The 22,440-nt window shown below is 37.2% G+C and overlaps 1 protein-coding gene across 1 annotated transcript; it reads left to right on the plus strand.

The window, feature by feature from the left end:
• Positions 1-13,629: 13,629 nt before the first annotated feature.
• On the plus strand, positions 13,630-22,439 carry atp1b1a (ATPase Na+/K+ transporting subunit beta 1a). The gene is made up of 6 exons (XM_051897962.1): positions 13,630-13,869; positions 17,312-17,440; positions 19,167-19,319; positions 19,618-19,802; positions 19,982-20,065; positions 20,976-22,439. Exons 1-6 carry the CDS (start codon positions 13,776-13,778, stop codon positions 21,240-21,242), a joined length of 912 nt encoding a protein of 303 aa, XP_051753922.1. The 5' UTR covers positions 13,630-13,775; the 3' UTR covers positions 21,243-22,439.
• Position 22,440: the final 1 nt, after the last annotated feature.

Below are 22,440 nucleotides of genomic sequence, written 5' to 3' on the forward strand. Positions count from 1 at the left end.
ATAAAATGTTTTATTTTTCAAAATAAGGATTTATGCTGATATTGTCCAAATCCCATTTCCAAGCTTTTTTGAGGGCACTGTAGGTACATCAGTCACATGCGTCTGGGATGCTGAAGGATTGTGTGACCCACATGACTTTCAGTATAGGCAGCAGCATTTAGGTCCTTATAATTTGCACTTTTATATCATCCATTCACTGATGTTTCCAGTGACAGAAGAAACTCCCCTCAGTCATTTAAAATAATAAAATCAGTTGTAACTGAAAATGTCTTATAAGTCTGAAAATCATAACTGTAAAGTAATTTGATGCCAGTATCATAAATATTCCCAAGCATTTGCAGATATCAGCTATATAAAGCACGATTTGAGTGAAGAGAATGTAATAAAGGACATCTGGTCTGTAAACAGGGGAATGTGGCTCAGTGGTAGAGCATAAGGACATGAGTTCAAGCCTGCCAACTCTTAGAGGAAATGTCCCTAGAGTCCCTAGCTGCTCCAGTAGCTCTGATGTAGAGTATATTTCAAGTAGCAAATAATGAGATATATATTACAAGTGTTATGTATAAGGCCTCTCACCAAATAGCTCATAATATGAATCAAGAGTATCAGGGGTGCGTTTCACAAAGGCATCGTTTGTCAACTATGGCCGCAAGTTTCATTGAACTCTTTTGGTAACTGTAACAAGCAGGGCGGGTCGAGAGCCGTGAGAGAACGGCGCGAGGCCGGTGGCGCGAGTGATAATGAGCGTCAGCTGCGCATTGCACCGGTCTCGTATCTCTCGTGGAGGAGCTCCGGAAGCATAAAAGGAGGAGCGACGACAGTGAAGGACGAGAGAGGACCAGACCTGGACTTTATGTTACGTTTTATTATGTTTGTGTGGCCGACAGTCAGCCGTGAGGGACTGCCGGCATTTTACTTTCGTTTTGTGTTTGTTTATTTTATATATTAAAAGTGTTTAACATTCGCCGGTTCCCGCCTCCTTCTTCCCGTACATAAACGAACTGTGTAACAGTAACAACAAACCTTGTGACCATAATTGCCTTTGGGAAATGCACCCCAGGCTAGTTTTTGATTTAATAAATATGAATCATTTTCCATATAGGCCTATATATTATATATAAAAATTAGCACTTGTGGAGCCCAGTCACAATAGAGTATATTGTTTATACATCCTATACTGTTTGTCACCATATAAATAGGTGACTTTTGTTTGTGTTAAAAAAAATGACATAGTTTTAACAATATTTTGCAGTAAAACACGTATTGCTGAATTTAATACAATATTTCTTTATTTTATATTTTCATAGTAAGTTATATTATAATTCATATCTTAACTTGCGAAAAACAATTTACAATATATTTTAATTACGAAATTTGTGATCTGTGAAGACATCTGAGTGCAAAAACATTAATATTTGCAAGTATTTCTCCATGAAATACTTGCAAATATTAATGTTTTTGCACTCAGATGTAACACTCATAAATAATACTTGTAACACAGATTTGAAGCAAAACTATAGTTTGGTCTACATTTCGCTTCAAATCTGTGTTACAAGTATTATTAATTCTGTCTGTCTCCATCTAGCCCAGTGACTTTGATCTGTTTGGAGAAGCGCCACTCTCAAAGTGTACAAAAATAAATAACTGCACATGTTCAGAAATAGTGTGTGAGTCACATCTTGTACAGTTTCATATCAGTTTAAATGGAGCAGACCACAGAGATGTGTATTTTTAGACTGATCATTCCATAAAAAGCACCTTTATTTGGGACAGTGGGATTCAAACTTGTGTGTGTTCATTCATTCATTCTCTCCTGCTCTTTTGTCCTGTAGTTTTAATGTATAACACATACTAAGCTCAGTGCACAAATACAAAAAAATACCAAGAATCCAAACTCAACAACAACATCAACTGCAATGTGAAGGAAGCCAGATAGTTCACATCTGCTTTTTCTTTCGGAAATCATTGAAGGAACATGGCTATGAACTTCCTTATAGTTTACATTGGCACAAAATGTTTTGTGTCAGAAAGCAAATTCTTGAGTACTGTAGAGGAAATTATAAAATGTAAGATAAAATAATGCAATACACTGATTTTCCATTTCAGCACACAAAATCCCTTAGTGGAAAAGAGCATATTTAATTAGCTTTAAAGAAAACATCACTCTTGCATTTGGTTTCCTGTGTTTTCTATTAATACTAACAAGATTTTAGTAATGAGCTGCTATTAACTTTTCTTTTTGGGTAGAATCACATTATCATTCAACCACCATATTTAAACACAAGCTCTTGCAGCACAGATATTTTGCACAAAATATAGTTTATAACTGATCAGTCTATGCACAAATATGTACAAACTTTCAAAAAATGTTGATTTCTCCAATTTTCCATAATGGAGACGTACTGATCACCCCATATGCCAAGCATAATGTCTTGAGTATGGCAGAGGTGCAGGAAAGGTCCTTAATGGAATGCTAACCTAAAAAGCTGCTAATGGCCCATGGATTTAGTTCCCTTAATCACCTTTACAATTGAGCCATCTCATTTACAAACCATAACACCAAGGGCTGCTCTACAATTGGGGGGATTTGAGTGAACAATAAGATAAGAATAAAGAAAGAAATGGTGATAACGGTTATCATGGTTGCCATGATTTTGCACCACTCAATGGGAATGTAAGGTGTCAGAGTTTAAACATGTTTGCAAGGTGTACTTGCATTAAAGGGTTAGTTCACCCAAAAAAAATGAAATTTCTGTCATAAAGTACTCGCTTTCATGTCGTTCCAAACCCGTAAGACCTTCGTTTTTTTTTTATCTCACATAGAAAGCAAATAATGAAAACTGCACATGTGCAAACAAAAACACATGGACACATGCTGTTTCATTAATTTGTTTTCTATTTAAATATCATTGTTTACTTACAACAAAGCTGCAACATCACTCGAGAAATGCATTTACAGCCCTCCACCACAATAAATCTGAAGCCTCATTTCTCTTTCAATGATTGTCACGTGTCCCTCAAAACTTCTGCTGTTGACAGCATTTGAAACCTGACAAACTAAAGATAGTTGCTAATACATGTGGGTGCAGAAACCCATTTTGCACGAGTGAGTGAGTTTATGCGGTTATGATACATTACATGTCTGTCTTTTAAGTTGCACGCTTTCAGGAAGAGAAAACTGGTGTTTCCTCTGTTGTGTGGCTGCACAAACTCGTCACCACCCTTTTGACCCAAATACATTCCAGGCCTATTTCTGCTTACATGCTGCCTCATTTTATCTTGTTTTGTATATGCTTATACATAGTAAGATTTAAAAAAAGAAGAAATTAATACTTTAAATTGATCAAAAGTGACAATAAAGACTTTTACATTGTTACAGTTTTCAACATTGATAAAACACCAAATCATCATATTAGAATGATTTCTGAAGGATCATGTGACAGTAATGGCTGCTGAAAAAAAAATCAGTTTTTCCATCACAGGAATAAATTACATTTTAAAATATATTACAATAGCCTTGTGGTGAGCATAAGAGACTTCTTTCAATCTAGTCAAACTCAGTTGGGCTTTTTACTGACAGCTGTCATTCACTCAACACATAATTAATGCTCCCATGCATGATCCAGCTTCATACATCTTTAAATGTTATGTTAGCTATTTCTGCTACATCATGCCAATTTCTTTAAAGGAACACTCCTCTAGAGTTAAACAGTTGAGTTTTACCATTTTCGAATCCATCCAGCCGATCTCCGGGTCTGGCGGTACCACTTTTAGCATAGCTTAACATAATTCATTGAATCTGATTAGACCGTTAGCATCTCTCTCAAAAATGACCAAAGAGTTTCGATATTTTTCCTATTTAAAACTTGACTCTTCTGTAGTTACATCGTGTACTAAGACTGACGGAAAATGGAAAGTTGCGATTTTCTAGGCCGATATGGCTAGGAACTATACTCTCATTCTGGCGTAATAATCAAGGAACTTTGCTGCCATACCATGGGTGCACATGATATTACGCAGCGTCTCTCACAAATGTCTCCATGGTTGCAAGGCACGCTCCCTGTGCAAGCAGGGGGTCACAGGCGCTGCGTAATATCATTGCACCTGCTGCACCCATGGTACGGCAGCAAAGTTCCTTGATTATTACGCCGGAATGAGAGTATAGTTCCTAGCCATATCGGCCTAGAAAATCGCAGCTTTTTATTTTCCGAAAGCTTTTTATTTGTCTTAGTACACAATGTAACTACAGAAGATTCAAGTTTTAAACAGGAAAAATATTGAAACTCTTTGGTCATTTTTGAGCGAGATGCTAACGTTCTAATCAGATTCAATGAACTATGCTAAGCTATGCTAAAAGTGGTACTGCCAGACCCGGAGATCGGCTGAATGGATTCGAAAACGGTAAAACTCAACTGTTTAACTCTAGGGGCGTTGGAAAATTAGCCTATTTTCAAAAAAAGTGGAGTGTTCCTTTAAATGGGTCCTTGATTATGATTTCATTTTTTAGCTTTAGTTAGTGTGTAATGTTGCTGTTTGAGCATAAACAACATCTGCAAAGTTACGATGCTCAAAATTTAATGCAAAGGGAGATATTTTCTTTTACAGAAATCACTTTTTAAGGACTACAACAAATGGCTGGTAGGGACTACAATGAGCTTCTTCCCGGGTTGGTGACATCACTAACCCTAAAATTTACATAAACCCTGCCCCCGAGAACAACAAAGGGGGTGAGGCCATGTTGGGCTGCTTTAGAGAAGAGGAAGAGTTGTTGTAGTAGAGTGTTGTTACCATGTCGTCATTTTACGCCGGACTGCTTCACAAACGAGGGTCAAATTAACGCTGGATTTGCACAAAAGTTTAACATGACAGCACATGCTAGTCGATGAGTTGAATCAATTCCACAGCAACTACATAAATTTATCAACTAACCATCCAGAAACCTCCAGATGCATTCTAAAAGATGAACCAAAGCACGAACTGTTAAAGCTCCACCCTCTTCTGGAAAGGGGGCCGGGGGCAGCAGCTCATTTGCATTTAAAGGGACACACACAAAAACTGTGTGTTTTTGCTCACACCCAAATAGAGGCAAATTTGCTATAATAAATGATCTGTAGGGTATTTTTAGCTGAAACTTCTCAGACACATTCTGGGGACACCAGAGACTTATATTACATCTTGTGAAAAGGGGCATTATAGGTCAGAGCTTTTCTGATAGCCTTATTAAAACAAATACTTATTTGGTTTCCAAAATTCATCAATTATACTATAGCTTTTAAGGAGGAGTGACTGACTTCATGAATGTAAGTAAATAATCTGATATCTGCTAGGTTTGAAACAGGCATATTTAAGTGTTTTGGCCACTTCATAGTCTTGTGTTTCTGAATACTCAACTCCTTTACATAATAGAGGAAATGACTCTAGAGTCATGTGAAATAATGTCATGTCTTGAAATGCACTTGAAATGAGTAGCACGTCATAAAGGAAAATGTCAGAAATTACTGAATATCTTTCATGTGATGTAGATGTTTGTGATGTAGATGTTTGTAATGCCTAGAATATTTAATAAATCATATTTAGTATTTATAATATAACTATGTATCAAATAACAATTAAATCTCAAGAGCCTTTCAGGTATATACAATTCACTGGAAAGAATTTAGTGTGTATAAATACGGTAAAAAAATAAAAAATAATGCAGTGCAGGTTTATAGAGCAAGGGCTTGTTTTTCTTATGGACCTGTTTTGATTAGTAGAGCTTCACTGATGTATTAAGAGAAGAGTTAAAAGGCCACCATGCATTAAGGGTTCTTCAAAAGAAAGAAAAGAAAAACACTTGCCTGACTCCAGGGCCCACCTCATTAGAGCAATGGATCACGGTTTCTTGGAAGAAGTGTCGAGAGCCTTTGTGAAGGCGGTGGGCATTTTACTGTAAGCCGCCTTGACAGGGGAATAATGGTAGAGAAGAGCATGATGGGTTAGAAACTACTCACGCCTCAGAAGACTATTAGAAGGGTCTCACCATTTCTTTTTGTCTTGCCCTCAACCTTCTTTCATTAAAACAATAACTATTTGCACACCAAGGAGTCATCAACAACCTCAAGATGCACCTGAAGATACCAAAAAACCAAGGCATTCACTATAGAAAATATGAATAATTTTGGCTCTGTGACGCATTGCCTTTTTATGTTCCTCATTTGTAAGTTGCTTTGGGGAAAAAATGTCTGCTAATGACTAAATGTAAATGTTCCTTACAGTTCCATCCATATGAAGTCACAGGCAGCTATTGTCAATCAAGAGCTCTGATATCCAGCTATATTTCTTATTAAAGCAATAAGCCCCAAGAAGCCGTGGTTTAAACCCCCTTAGCTGTTATAAATTCACTGTAAACCACAGCTTCACGGGGCTTATTGCTTTTATAAAACGATTACCACACAGTATAAATATTAAAGCCAAAAAATATGTATCAATATAACTTTCATGAAGTAAAATCATTGAAAGGCTTTCTTCCGCTGGAAAAAATAGTCCCTGACCGTGAACAGCAACAGAAGTTACATTATTACGCCATTAGATAGCGGCAAAGATTGTTTTTATGAGCGAGTCACGCAATCGCAAAGACTTTTATATTGAAACTTGTGAACATGGAACAAGATGCAAATGATAAATGCTTTGACTAGCGCTCTCAGTGTCAGCAGGGCACGGGAAAACCCATTAACTGTTAAAAGGACAAGATCGCAGCGGACATTCAAACGGATTTTTTTAGGAAAATAGGACTGGCCTGAAGGAAAATGCTAAATTTGAATGCAGGTAATACACTCGGTCACTCAATATCTCTCTCACAATACTCTTCTACATAAGCTTCAGTGAACAAAATCAATAGAGAACAGTCATATGTTTAAGTTGCTAAGACAGACGCAGCAACATACACATTCAGTGGCGCAGCGATATTATGTAATGCGTTCAGCTGTATGTTTTCGGGAATTAAATAAAAAAAATGTTTTCGGGAATTTTACAACAGCTTCGAACGCGGCTCAACCAATCAGAATCAAGGGCCGGAACTATCCATTTTATAATTTGACTTTCAGTACAGTCCTCCTGCTCTTTTTATGCACATTAAAGGTGCACCCAGTCATCCGTATTAATGTTAACCGATATGTTATCTTTGTGTTGATGCAGCATCATTCAAAATAGAAATGCGCTAGTCAACCATGATTATTTTATTTTTGTGTGTGGTATATGCAGAATTCGGAATAGCACACTAATCTTGTTTTTGCAATCATTTCTATGGTAGAATTCTACCAGTCAAAGTGTCCAATAACAGGGGTCTGATAAAATGAAAGTCGTATTCGACTGGTCATGTGACCCCAACATGGCTGCCACCATGTAACGATATCCCATTCAGCTTTTACTACTACAACAGCTTCTGTTAGGCCACTGATACTGGATGCCATAATGTAAGCGTACATCATTTTAAATACACTACCATCCAAACGTTTGGGGTTAGTATGATTTTTTTTACATTTAAAAAATTTTTTTTTAAAGAAATTAATAAATTGATAAAAATTGTCAGTAAAAACATTTATGATGTCACAGTATTTCTAAATCAAATAAATTATTTCTGAAGGTTCATGTGACACTGAAGACTGGAGCATTGACTGCTAAAAATTCAGCTTTTCCATCACAGGAATAAATTACATTTTAAAATATATTAAAATAGATAATAGTTTATATACAATAAATTCTATAAATACGTAAATATATTTATAATGGTAATGTTTGTGCTGTGCCAGAAGATTTGATGGTGGTCTTTCAAATACACTTTCATTCACTCTTCTCCATTGATTTCTATGACCTTGTGACATCCTCTGTCTCGCTGACCTTTACTGAGCACATAACCACTAGGGTTCTCACATGGCTTGGTGAATAGAATGCTTCATTAATTCAGCCACCACTCAAGGGCGGAGCCTATGTGTTCTCCACCTATCGGTGGCTTGCACCACAGAGGGGTGTGAGTTACCTTCACGTCAAGACCAATCGTAGTACTTGCTCTTTTGAAAGCACAATATTGACTTGTTTCTCTCACATGTCACCGTGGAGTAGCCTACGAGCCTGTGAAATTAAGTGAGCCTATCTGCCATAGCAGATTTTTTTTTTTAAGCTCCAGTGATGTCTGAAAAACTGACGCACCCTTGATTATGTTAGCATTGTATGACTGAAACAAAGTTTATCAGATGGTGGATGATCTTTGAGAGAAAACTGACAAGGTGTGCTTGTATGCTTTCCGTTTTCACTTTCTGTTGGACAACAACAAAAACAGATGAATAAACTGGCAACAGTAGCCTATGCATTTTTAGAATCTACATGGCACAGTGTATTCACATAGCATCAACTGCAAACTCACACATAAATGCATATCTGAATATAAGTGATGGTAAATCGGCGCATACAGTAAATAGCGTGCCATTTTTTTTGGAGCAGGAGGGATATTGATTATGCAGTCAGTCTGGCCCACAGTTCCCTCGGGCTGTGTCCCACACTGGGTTGGCTGTCTCTTTATCACTTCCTAGATTGCTCCTCTATTTGTGTGTGGGGAGATGAGTTCAGGCACCCCGCTGACCTGCTGGCTCCAGTAAAACCTGACAGAAACATGAGGCGAGAGAAATGAATAAATGTACGTGACAGAAACTACATCTTAGTAGCCCCTAAAAGCTTCCTGCTATGCTCAGCTTGCACAAAATCTAGGTTAGTTGTGTTGTTATAGCACCAGTGAGAATACTGATATATTTTATGTAGTCCAAAGTGTGGTCCAAATATCTGAGATCACTAGTGAAAATGCTTTCATTTTTTTTCCCTTCTTAGTCGTCTTCTTTTCTCCACCCCATCCCCATTTCCTTTAAATAAAATATATTTTAAATTACAAACAATTTGAGTGAACAATTAATAATATGAAATTAAGATTTTTAAGACATAAGAATTGTTATTTACAGTTTTTCAAAATCCTAAAAATTTCTATATATTTCCAGGTTTTAATTAGATTTTGAATCCCAGTTTTTTCAAAATGTGCAGTATCAACTTTGGTGCAGTTCAAGCATAAAGAAATTAGGCATTTGTTTTCAGAGGGCTTCAGTATACAGAGAGACTGGTACCCAGTGCACATTATAAGGCACATTACTTCTCCCTAAATGAGTCTGTTGTTTCTCATTATAAAGACCATGACTGCAGGGCTGCACTCATACTGTGTCCTAGTAGCTGCAGATAAAACACACAGCAATAAATAAAGTAGATAAATAAATGCTGTTCTTTTGAACTTTTTATTCTTCAAAGAATCCTGAGGGGAAAAATACATCATGGTTTCCTCAAAAATATTAAACTGTTTTCAACATTATAAGAAATGTTTCTTGAACACCGGAATGATTTCTGAAGGGTCCAACAAATTTAACATTGCAATCACAGGAATAAACTACATTTTAAAACATATTAAAATATGGTATCTGAATCACTGCCAAGATTGTTGCATATCAGATGTGATGAAGAGCTCCATATATATAACCCTTAGTTTACATTAAAATCACTTAACAAAAATAAATGAATTTTTCTTGTGTATACACAAGAGAAATTCACTTATTTTGTTAAGCGATTTTTAAGGGTTAGTTCACCCAAAAATGAAAATTCTGTGATTAATTACTCACGCTCATGTCGTTCCACACCTGTAAGACCTTCATTCATCTTCGGAACACAAATTAAGATACTTTTGATGAAACCCGAGAAGTATATGACTCGTCCATAGACAGCAATATAATCACCACTTTCAAGGTCCAGAAAAGTACTAAAGACATTGTTAAAACAGTCAACTGCAGTGGTTCAACCTTCATTTTATGAAGTGACGAGAATACTTTTTGTGCGAAAAAAATAACAACTTTATTCAACAATCTCTTCTCTTCCCTGTCATTATCCTTACGCAGTTGCTGCAGTAAGCACAGTGAAGGCTTCCGTGTTTACGTCCGAATGCCGGCTCAGTATTGGCTGACGTTGTTCACATGAGCAGCACAATCCATGCGTGTGATGCTAACGCAGGAGCCGGACAATAATGAGTCGGCGTTCTGACGTAGAACTTGGAAGCATTGGACGTAAACAGCGTATGAGAATGACACAGAAGAGAAGATATTATAAAATTGTTATTTTTGTTTTGTTTTTGTGCACAAAAAGTATTCTCGTCGCTTCATAAAATTAAGGTTGAACCGCTGCAGTCACGTCAGCTGTTTTAACGATGTCTTTAGTACTTTTCTGGACATTGAAAGTGGTGATTATATTGCTGTCTATGGACGAGTCATATACCTCTCCGATTTCATCAAAAATATCTTAATTTGTGTTCCAAAAATGAACGAAGGTCTTAAGGGTGTGGAACAACATGAGCGTGAGTACTTAATGACAGAATTTTCATTTTTGGGTGATTTTCTTAATAAACATTCAGGGACATTATTTAATAATCAGTATAATTAATTGTGAATAAACAATTTAGGAAATAATCATTTTTAAAATGCTAGCTTTTAACCATGCTCTGTTGCTTATCATGTAGAGAAAATAACAAGACACTATTCTCCTCACTGTTTTACACTGCACAAAGCTCACTTTTCAGCTCACTTTCTAAGCTCTCCGTGAAGCAAGAAGTGGCCTAAACACTACAGATGTGTTACTCTGTTTACACTGAAAGGATAAACGTGGTCATTTTATTATTCTTAGTCTTTAAAATGTTCCACTTTCCAGCCAGAGGTTGCATTCCAGAGCGAAGGCTCTATGTAAATATGACACAGAGGTGGCATGAGAAGTCTTCTCCACCAAAATCATGATGCAATGTTTTCCCAACGGAATCTTTCAAAGTACATTTAAAAAGTATGCTAAATTCAGAAGTCTTTGAGTGTGATTTAAACAGAACTTGGAAAACCAATTATGCACTAGAAGCACAAATAAATACCTCTCTCGTTTCATTTAGCAACATCAGAATGTTGTGTCACCCTCTTATTGTCATTTAGTCTAGCTCTTAAATTTACACTGAATTTTGACAATGCTGTCACTGCAGCGCACACTCCTGTCAGAGCTTGAGAGTTATCCATCCCTCGCACATATAGAGGCCAGGGGGAAAAACCCTTATCACTACCCATACTCTCTACTGGCAAAGTGAGCCAGTGTCATTACTGAGATAAACACAAAAGAGGCCACAAACTTCATGCTTCTTAAAACGTTTAGAGCTCCAGGCAGTCTTTGAAACTATCAGGCTAGATATATTTAATTGGATCACAACTGTGTTCCTCACAAATCAAGAAAACACTGCTGATACTCCACGATGCACTGGCTGTGAAGGAAAGGGCACCGAAAAAAGCTACCACTAAGAATAGTTCAGGCATCAAAGGGCTCAACACACTATCTACACCTCAGCTTGTCAGCTAGAAAAAAGTTGTTTTGAAGTTGAAAGTAATGGCAGAGTTTACTTAGTGTCAAAGGGAGGGGGAACAGACAACCATGTTCAAGAAGATGCCATCTTTCCGTGTCGCTGCACAGGTATGACATTGTTGATGAACTGGGATCTGGCAGTTCATGCGCATGCCACATTCAATCAGCAACCTATACTGGAATGCAGCACCTCCCAGAGGACTTGCCAATAGCCTGACCTATGTAAATACAAAGCCTTTGCCTCAGCAGGACTTGTGAAGGACAGAAATGTGTTGTTTATGTTTATGTTATGTAAATGATCTTCTCACTTATAAACTTTTGCATAGTTTTCTCATGTCATTCCAAACCTTGCAAGAAATATGCTTGTTTTTCCCCCCCTGGGGAACACAAAAAAAGTATGTTTTTGGGGGGAGTCAATGGCGTCCAGTGTTGTTTTGGACCCCACTTACAGAAGAAAGAAATGCAAAAAAGATTATTTTTTTTTTGTGAACTATCCCTTTAAAATTACAAATATATGTTTGTATAAGAGTAAGGATTTTAGGCCCCTCTTTATATTAAGTGTCTTTAACTATGTACTAACATTTAAATTAATCATTTGATACAATGCACTTATTGTGTACGTGTTTTTACATTATACTTATATTTTAAAAATCACTGCAATTAATTAATTTTTAATTTTATTTTCTGTAATTAATTTTTTTGTAATTACACCTATAATTACACTTTTGACCCTTCCCTTACCCATTAAACCTAACCATACCACCAAACCTGTCCCTAACCATTCTCGTATCCCACCTCAATAGCAGAAAAAGAGTTTTGCAATGCAACATGAACACAATAAGTACATTGTACATATTTTTTAATAAAAAGTGTTACCAATTTTATATTAATCTATCAATCATTTTAGATCATTCACAACGTTTACCGCTATAATACGGATTTATTGATAATGCATTCATTCTTTTCTCAATGAAATGAGAAAAGAATGAATACTGAGATGTATGGCAGTGAGAGGAATTATATGGATTACAGGTCATAATTGGCCTAGAGGAAGCATCTGTGTGCACATGTTTGAAGCTCCACACCCACAAAAAAAAATACATGCAGCCATTTATTAAGATTTATTAAGAGATGCATCAGTTTAAGTACACACTGTTTTAACATCATATTCTTGTATTCCTCAAGTGCCAAACACATTACATTTAACTGATTCATTAAATGTAACTGTATGAAGTTTTGAGATCAAACGGACCCCCAAACTTAAAGAAAGAACCAGTAATCCCAGTATGCAGGAACTAATACCTGTACTTGTTACACTTGTTAGAGCTTGTCTATAGTTTATGAGAAAGAAAAATGAAATATATTCTCTGAGAGACTGAAACTATGGCTCAGTGCATGTGTATAGGCCTGGTGTAGGTGGGTTCACTTCTCTGCTTTTGCTGCCTCCTACAAATGACCTTGAATGGAGCACAGATCACATACTTGAACTCGAGTATTCCACAACCGGTCACTGGGAAAATGTTTCCTCCCCTTAACAACAGACACACACAATACACACATTTTATCTGTAATGAAGACCTACAAAAAGAAGAAAATGTGCTTTGTATCATAGCGCCATCTGTACTTTCATAAATGTCACTTGATTAAATTATATGATTGTATGACCACTTAAATTGTTTTATGATCAGTTGATCTGCTACAACAGTCTATCCCCTTTTAAAAAGTACTTTGGCAGTACCATGGTACAGTGATGGTACAAGATGGCAGTACTATGGTATTCAGATATTAAATAATGTATCATGCTGTTTATATGGTACTCTAAGATACTTCCAAGAATAACATGTTACCACCATTATACAAGCCCATAAAAACCTTACAGTACAATGGCAGGCCTACATGTCCAAAAAAGCACCGTGGTACTTTATTGTTGTTCAAACAGTCAAAATATACCGGTGGATTTGTGTATGACATTAATTTATGAGATCAAGAGGGAAAATAATCTATAATTTTGGGCAAAGAACACAGTTTAGAGTTTGAAAGAAACAGCACTGAACCGCTCAAGCGAGCATGAATTCCACCCCCTTTTACGAGTTGTTACGCAAAAGCAAGACGGTCTGTGATTGGTTGGAATCTGCCCTCCCTCTTTTGAAGGTAACTTATTAAAAGAGCCGATGGGCGGAGCCGAGCCTTGCCTATATATTGAGTGGGTACAACCAAAGGTACCGGGTACGACTTTGTCCTTTTTTACAACATTTAGGAAGGGGATAACACCGCAGTAAAGTCCATAAGGCCCGCTCAAACACCACCAAAAAGGGAACTACATACCGAAAATGTCTGCAAATAAAGATGGTGATGGTGGATGGAAGAGCTTTATCTGGAATTCTGACAAGAAGGAATTTTTAGGACGCACAGGCGGCAGTTGGTGTAAGTGTTCTCAAGACCGTTTTATCAGCGCCTCTTTTCTTGGATTAAACTAGTTTTTAATATTGATACGTACAACGTTAAAGACAGGAGAAACGGCTACAGCGGTGTTTCCTGACTTTGGAAAAGCCCAACACCTGTTTGATTTGACTGCGTCGTGACTTTCGTTTTCAAAGGGAAAAAAACGCCTCGAAATGGCGCCTTGCTGTTATAATTAGATTATCATATTAGAGATATTCGTGAAAATGAAGCAGATAAACAGTGTTCTAGTGCATAGAGTGTGCCGAAAGAATCGAGTTATAGTCATGTAATAGAAGGACTGATCAATGAATAATGCGCGCAGTGAGCCACAAGGTGGTGAAATGGCATTGACTGAATGGAAAAAAGAGGAAAACAGTGCTTTACACAAAATGTTTTTATATTTGATACATTGTTTAAATAAATGTTAAAGTTTAGGTCCATGCTGGGGGTATTTGAAAAGAAAAAAAGGTTATTTTGAAGGTCGTTATACGGATGTTATTACTGTTTAGGAAAGATGTCAGTCAGCCTCATCCTTCATTGAAGGACAATTTGCTGTTTTCCAACCACTAAAATAGAAATTTTAACTTTGATTGTAGCTTTGTTAGCATCAAAATGGTTTCAAATTTCATTTTACTAATATCAACCACTAAGAAAATCGAGTTCAAACACCAACAAATCGAGTAGAAATTATTGTGGCATGGATGGAAACATTTTTATTTATTTATTTATTTTTTACAGTGAAGAGTCTGTGATGACATGAGCGTGTTTGTGCTGGTGACTAACTATTTTCTTTAGTCAAGGTGACTCAGTAATTTGGCCTGTCTAGTTTATGGCCTACAGTTAGTAATAATGTAAGAATAATAATTGCTTATTTAGTAATGATTCCTCTTCCAGCTTTCTTTGTAAATATATATCAGCTGAGTTTGTCATTTTAATATATGCATTTAAGACTAGCTGATAGTTTTATCAGTTGTTAACATTTGTGTTTATCGCTGCCCTCCTGATAGAAGATTGACTTGTGTGTGTGTATTTGCTGCACTTTCAAATGCCTGTTTTAAAAAAAGTTACATTATCCAGTAACAACGCGTTATAACAAAATACTTTTCATATTTAAAAAGAACCGAAAAGTTGTTTAAAACGCGTAGTTAAGCAGGATGGAAAGATGAAACACAGGTTTGAGTTGAGTCTGACACATGTGGGAGTCAGTCACATGTAGCTTAGCCAGCTAGGTTCTTCTCTGTGTGCTTGAAGTTTCATTTTAAAGTGAATAGTAATGTCTGCGAAAAGTTTCGTAAAATCGTCGACTTTAAATGAACGAGTATTTATAGTTTGTTTAGTTTGATAAATTTGGAAAACACTATCCAAACAAACCGTACGAGTTGAGAGAGTAAGGGGATGCTAGCGGTTGAGGAAGCATTTTCACTGACGCATATGATTTCATTAAAGATCGTATCATTTAAAGAGAGAAGTTTTAACATCTTTCAGTCTCTTTTGCCGATAATTGTTTATGTAAAGTCGGTCCATTTTATTATTTCACTCAAAATACTGTAACTGAAGACTACATGTAAAGAAAATGTATTGTTACATCATTACTTGTTTTAGTGAAGCCTTTAAGGGAAACCAATGAGAAGTGTGAGAGACTGAAGGACATGGTTAACAGCCAATAGACGCGTTGATTTCACTGTTGGCATGTGATTACTCTTACTCTTAGTCTTTGTGAATGTGGGTTTATTACGTTTTTAAAACATCACAGAAGTTTAAAAACAGACATCCTATTATTTATACCCTCAGGGAAAAGCTTCTTTCTCTGCCCACGTACTGAGAGCACAACACGTGAAACTATTGTTTGTGGGACTGTATTCAAACTTGAATGTGTTTCCTGTAGATTTAAGAGGCGGCAACGGTTTTAGTGCCAGGGTTGAAGGAAAGGAAGTATAACCCCATCATCCACACACACAAACCGACCCTTGTGTTTGGTGGCGACTGGTTTGAAGTGGCTGTTGGGGGGCGCTTTCAATGAAGCCCACAGACTGGCACAGTATCTGACAGACAGGAATGTTATTCTCCGGGTCGCATTCTGTTGTTGCGTCACACAGGCACATGTGAGCTCTGGGAGTTCTGTTATCGCTGTTACTTTAAACAGGGAAGTTTGGGTTGTTTCATGATTACTGGCAACTTTGCATAAAATAGTTGGGCTCAGAAGGCAGCCGGCTTCCTCAGTTTTGGAAAATTATAAGGGCCCAAGACCCACATTTCTGGCGTGTTTGTGTTGGTATGTTGTATGTTTTTGGAAATATATAATTTTTTATGATCAGTAAAACTGAATTAAAGACTCAATCAGTGTGTGATCAGATAAATGTTTTATAAAAGAATTGTCAATTATATCATTTTAATTTAGATTTTCACAAGTCACTTATCTCAGAAGACAGTTGACAGGGGTTTTATTTATCTTTATTCTAACTAGTTGAGATACCATTTAACTTGATTCCACCACAGAAAAAAAAAATTAAAAAGGTAATTACGACTTTTTATTTCTCATTTTTTCTTGCAATTGTGAGTTTACAAATACTGTAACTGAAGACTATGTGGGGGGAAAAAATTTATTGTTGTTACATGATTACTTGTTTTAGTGAAGCCTTAGGGAAACCAATGAGAAGTGTGAGAGACTGACTTTTTTATGACTTTTATCTCATAATTGTGAGGTATAAACTCGCAATTGCAAGTTATAAAGTCTGAATTTAAGATATTAACTTGGAAATTTTTTTTCGGAATTGTAGAATATAAAGTTGTGATAGAATTTTGATATAAACTCGCAGTTCTAACTTTATTTCTTGCAATTGCGAGTTTATATATTGCGATTATGACTTTTCTCACAATTGCAAGATATAAAGTCAAAATCTCATCTCAGACTGAGATGGAAAAAAGTCAGAATTTTTAAATAAAAATTCGCAATTAACCAAGCTTCCATAGTTTTGTTTTGGCGCTTTAAAGTCACGATGAAATGGAAGCAGCGTCAGATCTTATCTTCCGAATGTACATCAGAGTGAAATGGATTATCGTAGTGGCTAATTGGATGGATGCAGATCTGAATGTGAGCTTCCAGTGGATTGTACAAAAGGGGTCCAGCATTTCACTGGAAGATTGAGTTATGGCATTTTGGTTAAAAAAGAAAAGAAAAGAAAAGAAAAAAAAGAAACGTGTGCATGGATGAGTCATTCACAAAAAGATCTATAACATGTATTAAGAAAATAGATGAGGTGAATTTTTATGTCATGCCAACTTTGAATGCTCATTTTACATTTTAAACATTGTTTATGTTTGAGATCATGTTTACATTTGGTTTTGTGTTTGTGGAAACTGAATGTAATTTTATATGTGCCCTAAAACATCCCATTGATTTCATGCTATATATTTTTCTTTGCAGTCAAAATCTTCTCCTTCTATGTTATCTTCTATGGCTGCTTGGCTGGAATTTTCATTGGCACTATCCAGGCCATGCTCCTGACTCTCAGCAACTACAAACCCACATACCAGGACAGGGTTGCACCCCCAGGTAACAAACCAGATTGGTTGATGTTGAAGATATTACATGCCCAAAAGTGTTCAGAGGTTGGGTACTATTTGTACTTAAAAGTTCTGTGAATGAATCACCACACTGATGAGATACAGAATGAACTATATGTACTTTAACGCTAATAGTTGTTTTGACTGGCACAATTTTTGATAAGTACCATACGCGACAGTGTTGTGAGAATGTTGTTGTGTAGTTGATTGATGATCACTTTTGTGTTCTCGTACACTATTTGAAAGGTGTTTTTATTCTTGTTCTACATTTAGGCCTACAGTTTTGTTGTAAATCTTAACAGTGTGTTTTAAAGTGAAATGCTAGAAGCTTTTGAATCACTTTGAACTCGAAGATTTGTTTGTCACCTGGTTGACAAGATTTTCAAGAGGCCTTGCTGTCACAGGCTATTAAAAGTAATTGAGCCAGCAGGAACATTACATATTATTCTTTGCCATTGATATGGAAAAATGGAAAGAACAAACTGATTTTGGGACATTCTCATTTGCATGCACTTGAACTGTTCCATAACGCTGGAAGTTAATTTTGTTTCTGTAAACCCTGACATTTTGGCGGCTCTAAAGGTCTGCCTGACCTCGGAGAGCGGGTGGAGGTGGTAGGAGTGTGAGGGAGTAGAAGGAGAGACACACACAGAAAGCCATTTTGACCTTCACACTCCCGGCCAGACTGATGAGGCTTCCCGTTTGGGTGCTAACAGCATTGTTGTTCCTCATCCACACACTTCGCATGTCTTTGAACTGGTATGTCTTGTAGTATTTCAGTCGAGGTTGATGTTATCAGTATTTGTGCGCTTAAGCATACTGGCTCTGGGTTTATCGCTAAGCTTGTTTTGCACAAAAAAGCTTGTTTTGCAGTTGAACTTAGGCTAAAAATGGGCAAAAGAAACAGTGGAGAGCATTGTATACTGCAGTTTCCATAATCCCTGTTAGGTTGCCCTTTGCTCCACTGCCAGCCATTTGCCACACCAGCCATGCCAGTGAATGTTTGCATAGTGCACACTCCCGCCTTGGCATTACATTTAGCTGTATTTGTGAAGGCCCTGAACATAAACGCCTCTGCCAAGAAGAGCCCTTTCCCCTTTAAGAGAGGCGGCCCTTGAATGCCAAAGTTTAAAAAGAAACAACATGAGTAGGAATGAAGAGATCACCATGGTGTGCAGCTATTTGCTGCAAAGAAGGCCGGACGTAGAAATGACATGCTGCCTGCGTTCAAGTCCCGCCTCCCTTTTAGGGGCTAAAAGTTTCCATTGTGTGACAGGAGCACGTGAAGTTGTGGAGAGGAGGAGGGGGAAGGTTGGGAGACTTTCGCAAGCTCTAACCGGAGTCTTAAAAGTGAATTAAACAATGTCTATGTGACTTTCATGTGCAATAAGCTAGAAGCTTCTTTTTTACACCAGATGCAGCACATGCATTGGAGGTCATTACCAAGCTGTTAAAACAAAAAATGGGCATTACAGACAATATAAGGTTTCCGTTTGCTTGTTCTCCTCTGCTGGCTCCGCTCACGCCACACCCCGTTGTGGCCTTACGATCGAGCTGGTGGAAAATTACTGCCAAGCTGGGAATCTGAATAGCAAACTTCCATGTCAATGAATGGACTAGGCATTCGCTGCTCTGATAGCTGGAGGGAAAATTATTCTAAATGTTTACATCACTAGTTGTTCAGGTCACATTTAACCTCTCCACTTTATTTACAGGCTTATCACACACCCCACGCCCTGATAAAGCAGAGATCAGCTTTACTGTTGGTAATGATGAGACTTACGATGCATATGTGAATCATATGGGAGAATTTCTGAAAGCATACGACGACGACAATCAGGAAAACAACCAATTTGAAGACTGCGGAGGTACGTAGTTTTATGATCATCTTTAAGCTATATACATTTCAGTAAACCCAAGCTTTTAGCTCTATTATTATAAGTAGGTCAGCTAAAAAGGGTTCAGTTCAGGAAGTGATCTCCTACATCACTCCCCAGCTGTGTCATATGATCTTCATTCACAAGTCAACAGTTCACTGCTTAGGTAGACAATTGGGGCTTTATTTGACCCATGTTGCTGTCCTGCATGCCCGTGCACTGTTGTAGTAATGCCAAGCAAATACAGTTGTATTAGTCACTAATAAGCCTGAATGCATTTCATGTTCAGACATACCTAAAACCTATACGAATCGTGGAGAACTGGAGAGCAACGACGGCGTGAGGAAGGCCTGCCGCTTCAGTAGAACCTTGCTGAAGGAATGCTCAGGCTTAACGGATGATAAATTTGGCTTCAGAGAAGGCAAGCCCTGCCTCATCGTTAAACTCAATAGGATTGTGAACTTCAAGCCACGGGTGAGTTATCAAAGGGTAGCAGGATGTAGGGAAAAAAAGCATTTTATTTCATTCATGATTATCTTGTTAATCTTAATCTACTTATTGCCATCATATATATATATATGGTGCTTTGTTAGCCTGAGGCAACATTTACATTAATATTGGGATTGTGTCACATTGCCAATCTCTCTCCTCAGCCTCCAGCTTCCAATGACAGTATCCCTGAGGCAGCCCGCCCTAACTTTCAGAACCATCTGATCCCAATCCACTGCTCAAGCAAGGTAAGAAATACTGACAAATTATCTTGGTAAAATAGCATTCTTGTGTAGAGATGCAATACGTTATTGGCAACGTATTGGTTAGCATCTGATTACCTTTGACATCAACTAACACATACATTTATAATATTGGCTATAGCATAATTAATACAATTATGGGCCAGAAGTGCATTATCTGTGCATCCCTACTCTTTTGCGGTCAAGTGTTAAAGGGATAGTTCACCCAAAAATGAAAATTCTGTCATCGTTCCAAACCTGTATGAATTTCTTTCTTCTGTTGAACACAAAAGATATTTTGAAGAATGTCGGTAACCAAACAGTTGATGGGCCCCGTTGACTTCCATAGTATTTTTTTTCCATACTACAGAAGTTAAGTTTACCCATTTTCTTCAAAATATTTATTCTTTTGTGTTCAGCAGAAGAAAGAAATTCATACAGGTTTGGAACAACTTGAGGATCAGTAAATGATGACAGAGGTTTCATTTTTGGGTGAACTATCCCTTTACGGCGCATTACACCCAAGGCAACTATAACAAGAACTATAAAGTATAGATATTCATACTAATTCTGTGAGAAAAGGGAAGTCCACACTACAACTATAATGAATTAGAAGAACGAAATTGTTGAAATCACTTTTAAAATGATTTTTTTTTTCAAGCTGATGAATAAAAACATTGACAGCCAATCAGATTCCAGAGTCTAAGGCTTGCTTATTTAAAACAGCAGACGACATAACTGTGCATTATAATAAAGAGTTATCGTCTGTTGGTTTGGACGCTAGTTTATGTATTGGTATAGTTATGGTTCTTGGTGTGAATGTGCCTTATGCAAAGAAATGTACACTGTGATGCAAAACTCAATGTGCCATAGTGCTCCAGGGAATGATCTAACACTAGTTATTGCTTGTCAACAGAGAGAAGAGGAAGCGGAAAAGCTCGGACCGATCGAATACTTCGGGGTGGGTGCTGGTTTCCCCCTCCAGTATTATCCTTACTACGGCAAGCTGCTACAGCCCCAGTACCTCCAGCCTCTGGTGGCCATCAAGTTCCACAACATCACGAGGGATTTCGACATGCGCATAGAGTGTAAAGTATATGGACAGAACATCGATTACAGCGAGAAGGACCGTTCTCAGGGACGTTTTGACATCAAAATCACCATCAAAAACCCCTCATCATGACCTTAGCTATGAAAATAGCACTTTTATTCTGCCCATTTCAAAACACAGTAATTTAGATGAATAAACAAAGACGAGTACAAATTCAATTGGAAAAGAACGACAAGAACGACAACTAGTCTTGAACAAACTTTCATAACATACGGGACCTACACTTAATCTGTACGCTTTACACTAGCTTTCTCTGCATGTCTAGGGTTAGAATGTAAATTACAGGAAGAGTAGCAATAGCAAAGTATTTATTCTACTGTAAATGAGAATATTCCGTGAGCCATGGGACGTTCATTTATTACTGTAAATTATAATTCCACTACTGATGTAGCGAGCAGTGTTTCTGTCCCCTGAGTATTTCTGCCTAGTGTGGTCTCTTTCTATTTTATGGAGTGTGCAGTGCAGTAGTCGCATACAATGGTCCTTTCCAAGCCATGTTGTAATTTCTGTTGTCTTATGTGAGAAAGACTTAGCGGTCCAAGGTGTGTGTGTGTGTGTGTGTGTGTATATGAGAGAGAGTTTGAGTGTGAATGTGCGTATTCGTCTACTTAACTGAAAATACTGGCATGGTACGCTCTGAACTCCCCAGGTCTGTGTGTGTGTGTAAGTGACTGCACTCCGTTCAAACCTTTTTCCCTTTTTCTTTTCATCTTTTTTTTTTTTTTTCATTGATTGTGGGGAATGTTTTTACATCACCTTTTGACTTTTTATTTGATCTTGCAATTTGGGAAATTGGGGCTAATGAAAATTCTGTGCAAGGCTTTTATTTTCCTTTACTATTAAGTGTAGAACTGTGTGTCTAGTGTGGAGGACTGAAGTGGCCAGTGGACACCATGGCAACTCAGTGCTTTTAATTTTTTTTTTTTTTTGTTGTTGTTCTGAGACATCACATGATGTGGTGTTACTTTCTAATGAATGTTTTTGCCATTTTCATGGTTTCAAGAATTTTATATTTATGCAGTTGTACAATTTTTTTTTTCAGAAGGACAAAGTATAATGTATGAATCCAAAAACCAAAGTCACTGGTCAAAGGTTAGAAACCTATCAGATGCAAAGCAGTACCCCATGTAATAGGATATTTTGTTTGTGTTTAAAGTTCTTAAAAGTCATTGTTGGACATCAGAACACTTGTCAAGAGTTGCATTTGCTCTTGTGATGTTATTTAAATCTGGGTAAGACCTAAGAAGAAATAAATGGACAGACAACTGAG

The sequence above is a fragment of the Ctenopharyngodon idella genome, chromosome 6 (genome assembly GCF_019924925.1).
Source record: "Ctenopharyngodon idella isolate HZGC_01 chromosome 6, HZGC01, whole genome shotgun sequence".
NCBI lineage: Eukaryota > Metazoa > Chordata > Actinopteri > Cypriniformes > Xenocyprididae > Ctenopharyngodon > Ctenopharyngodon idella.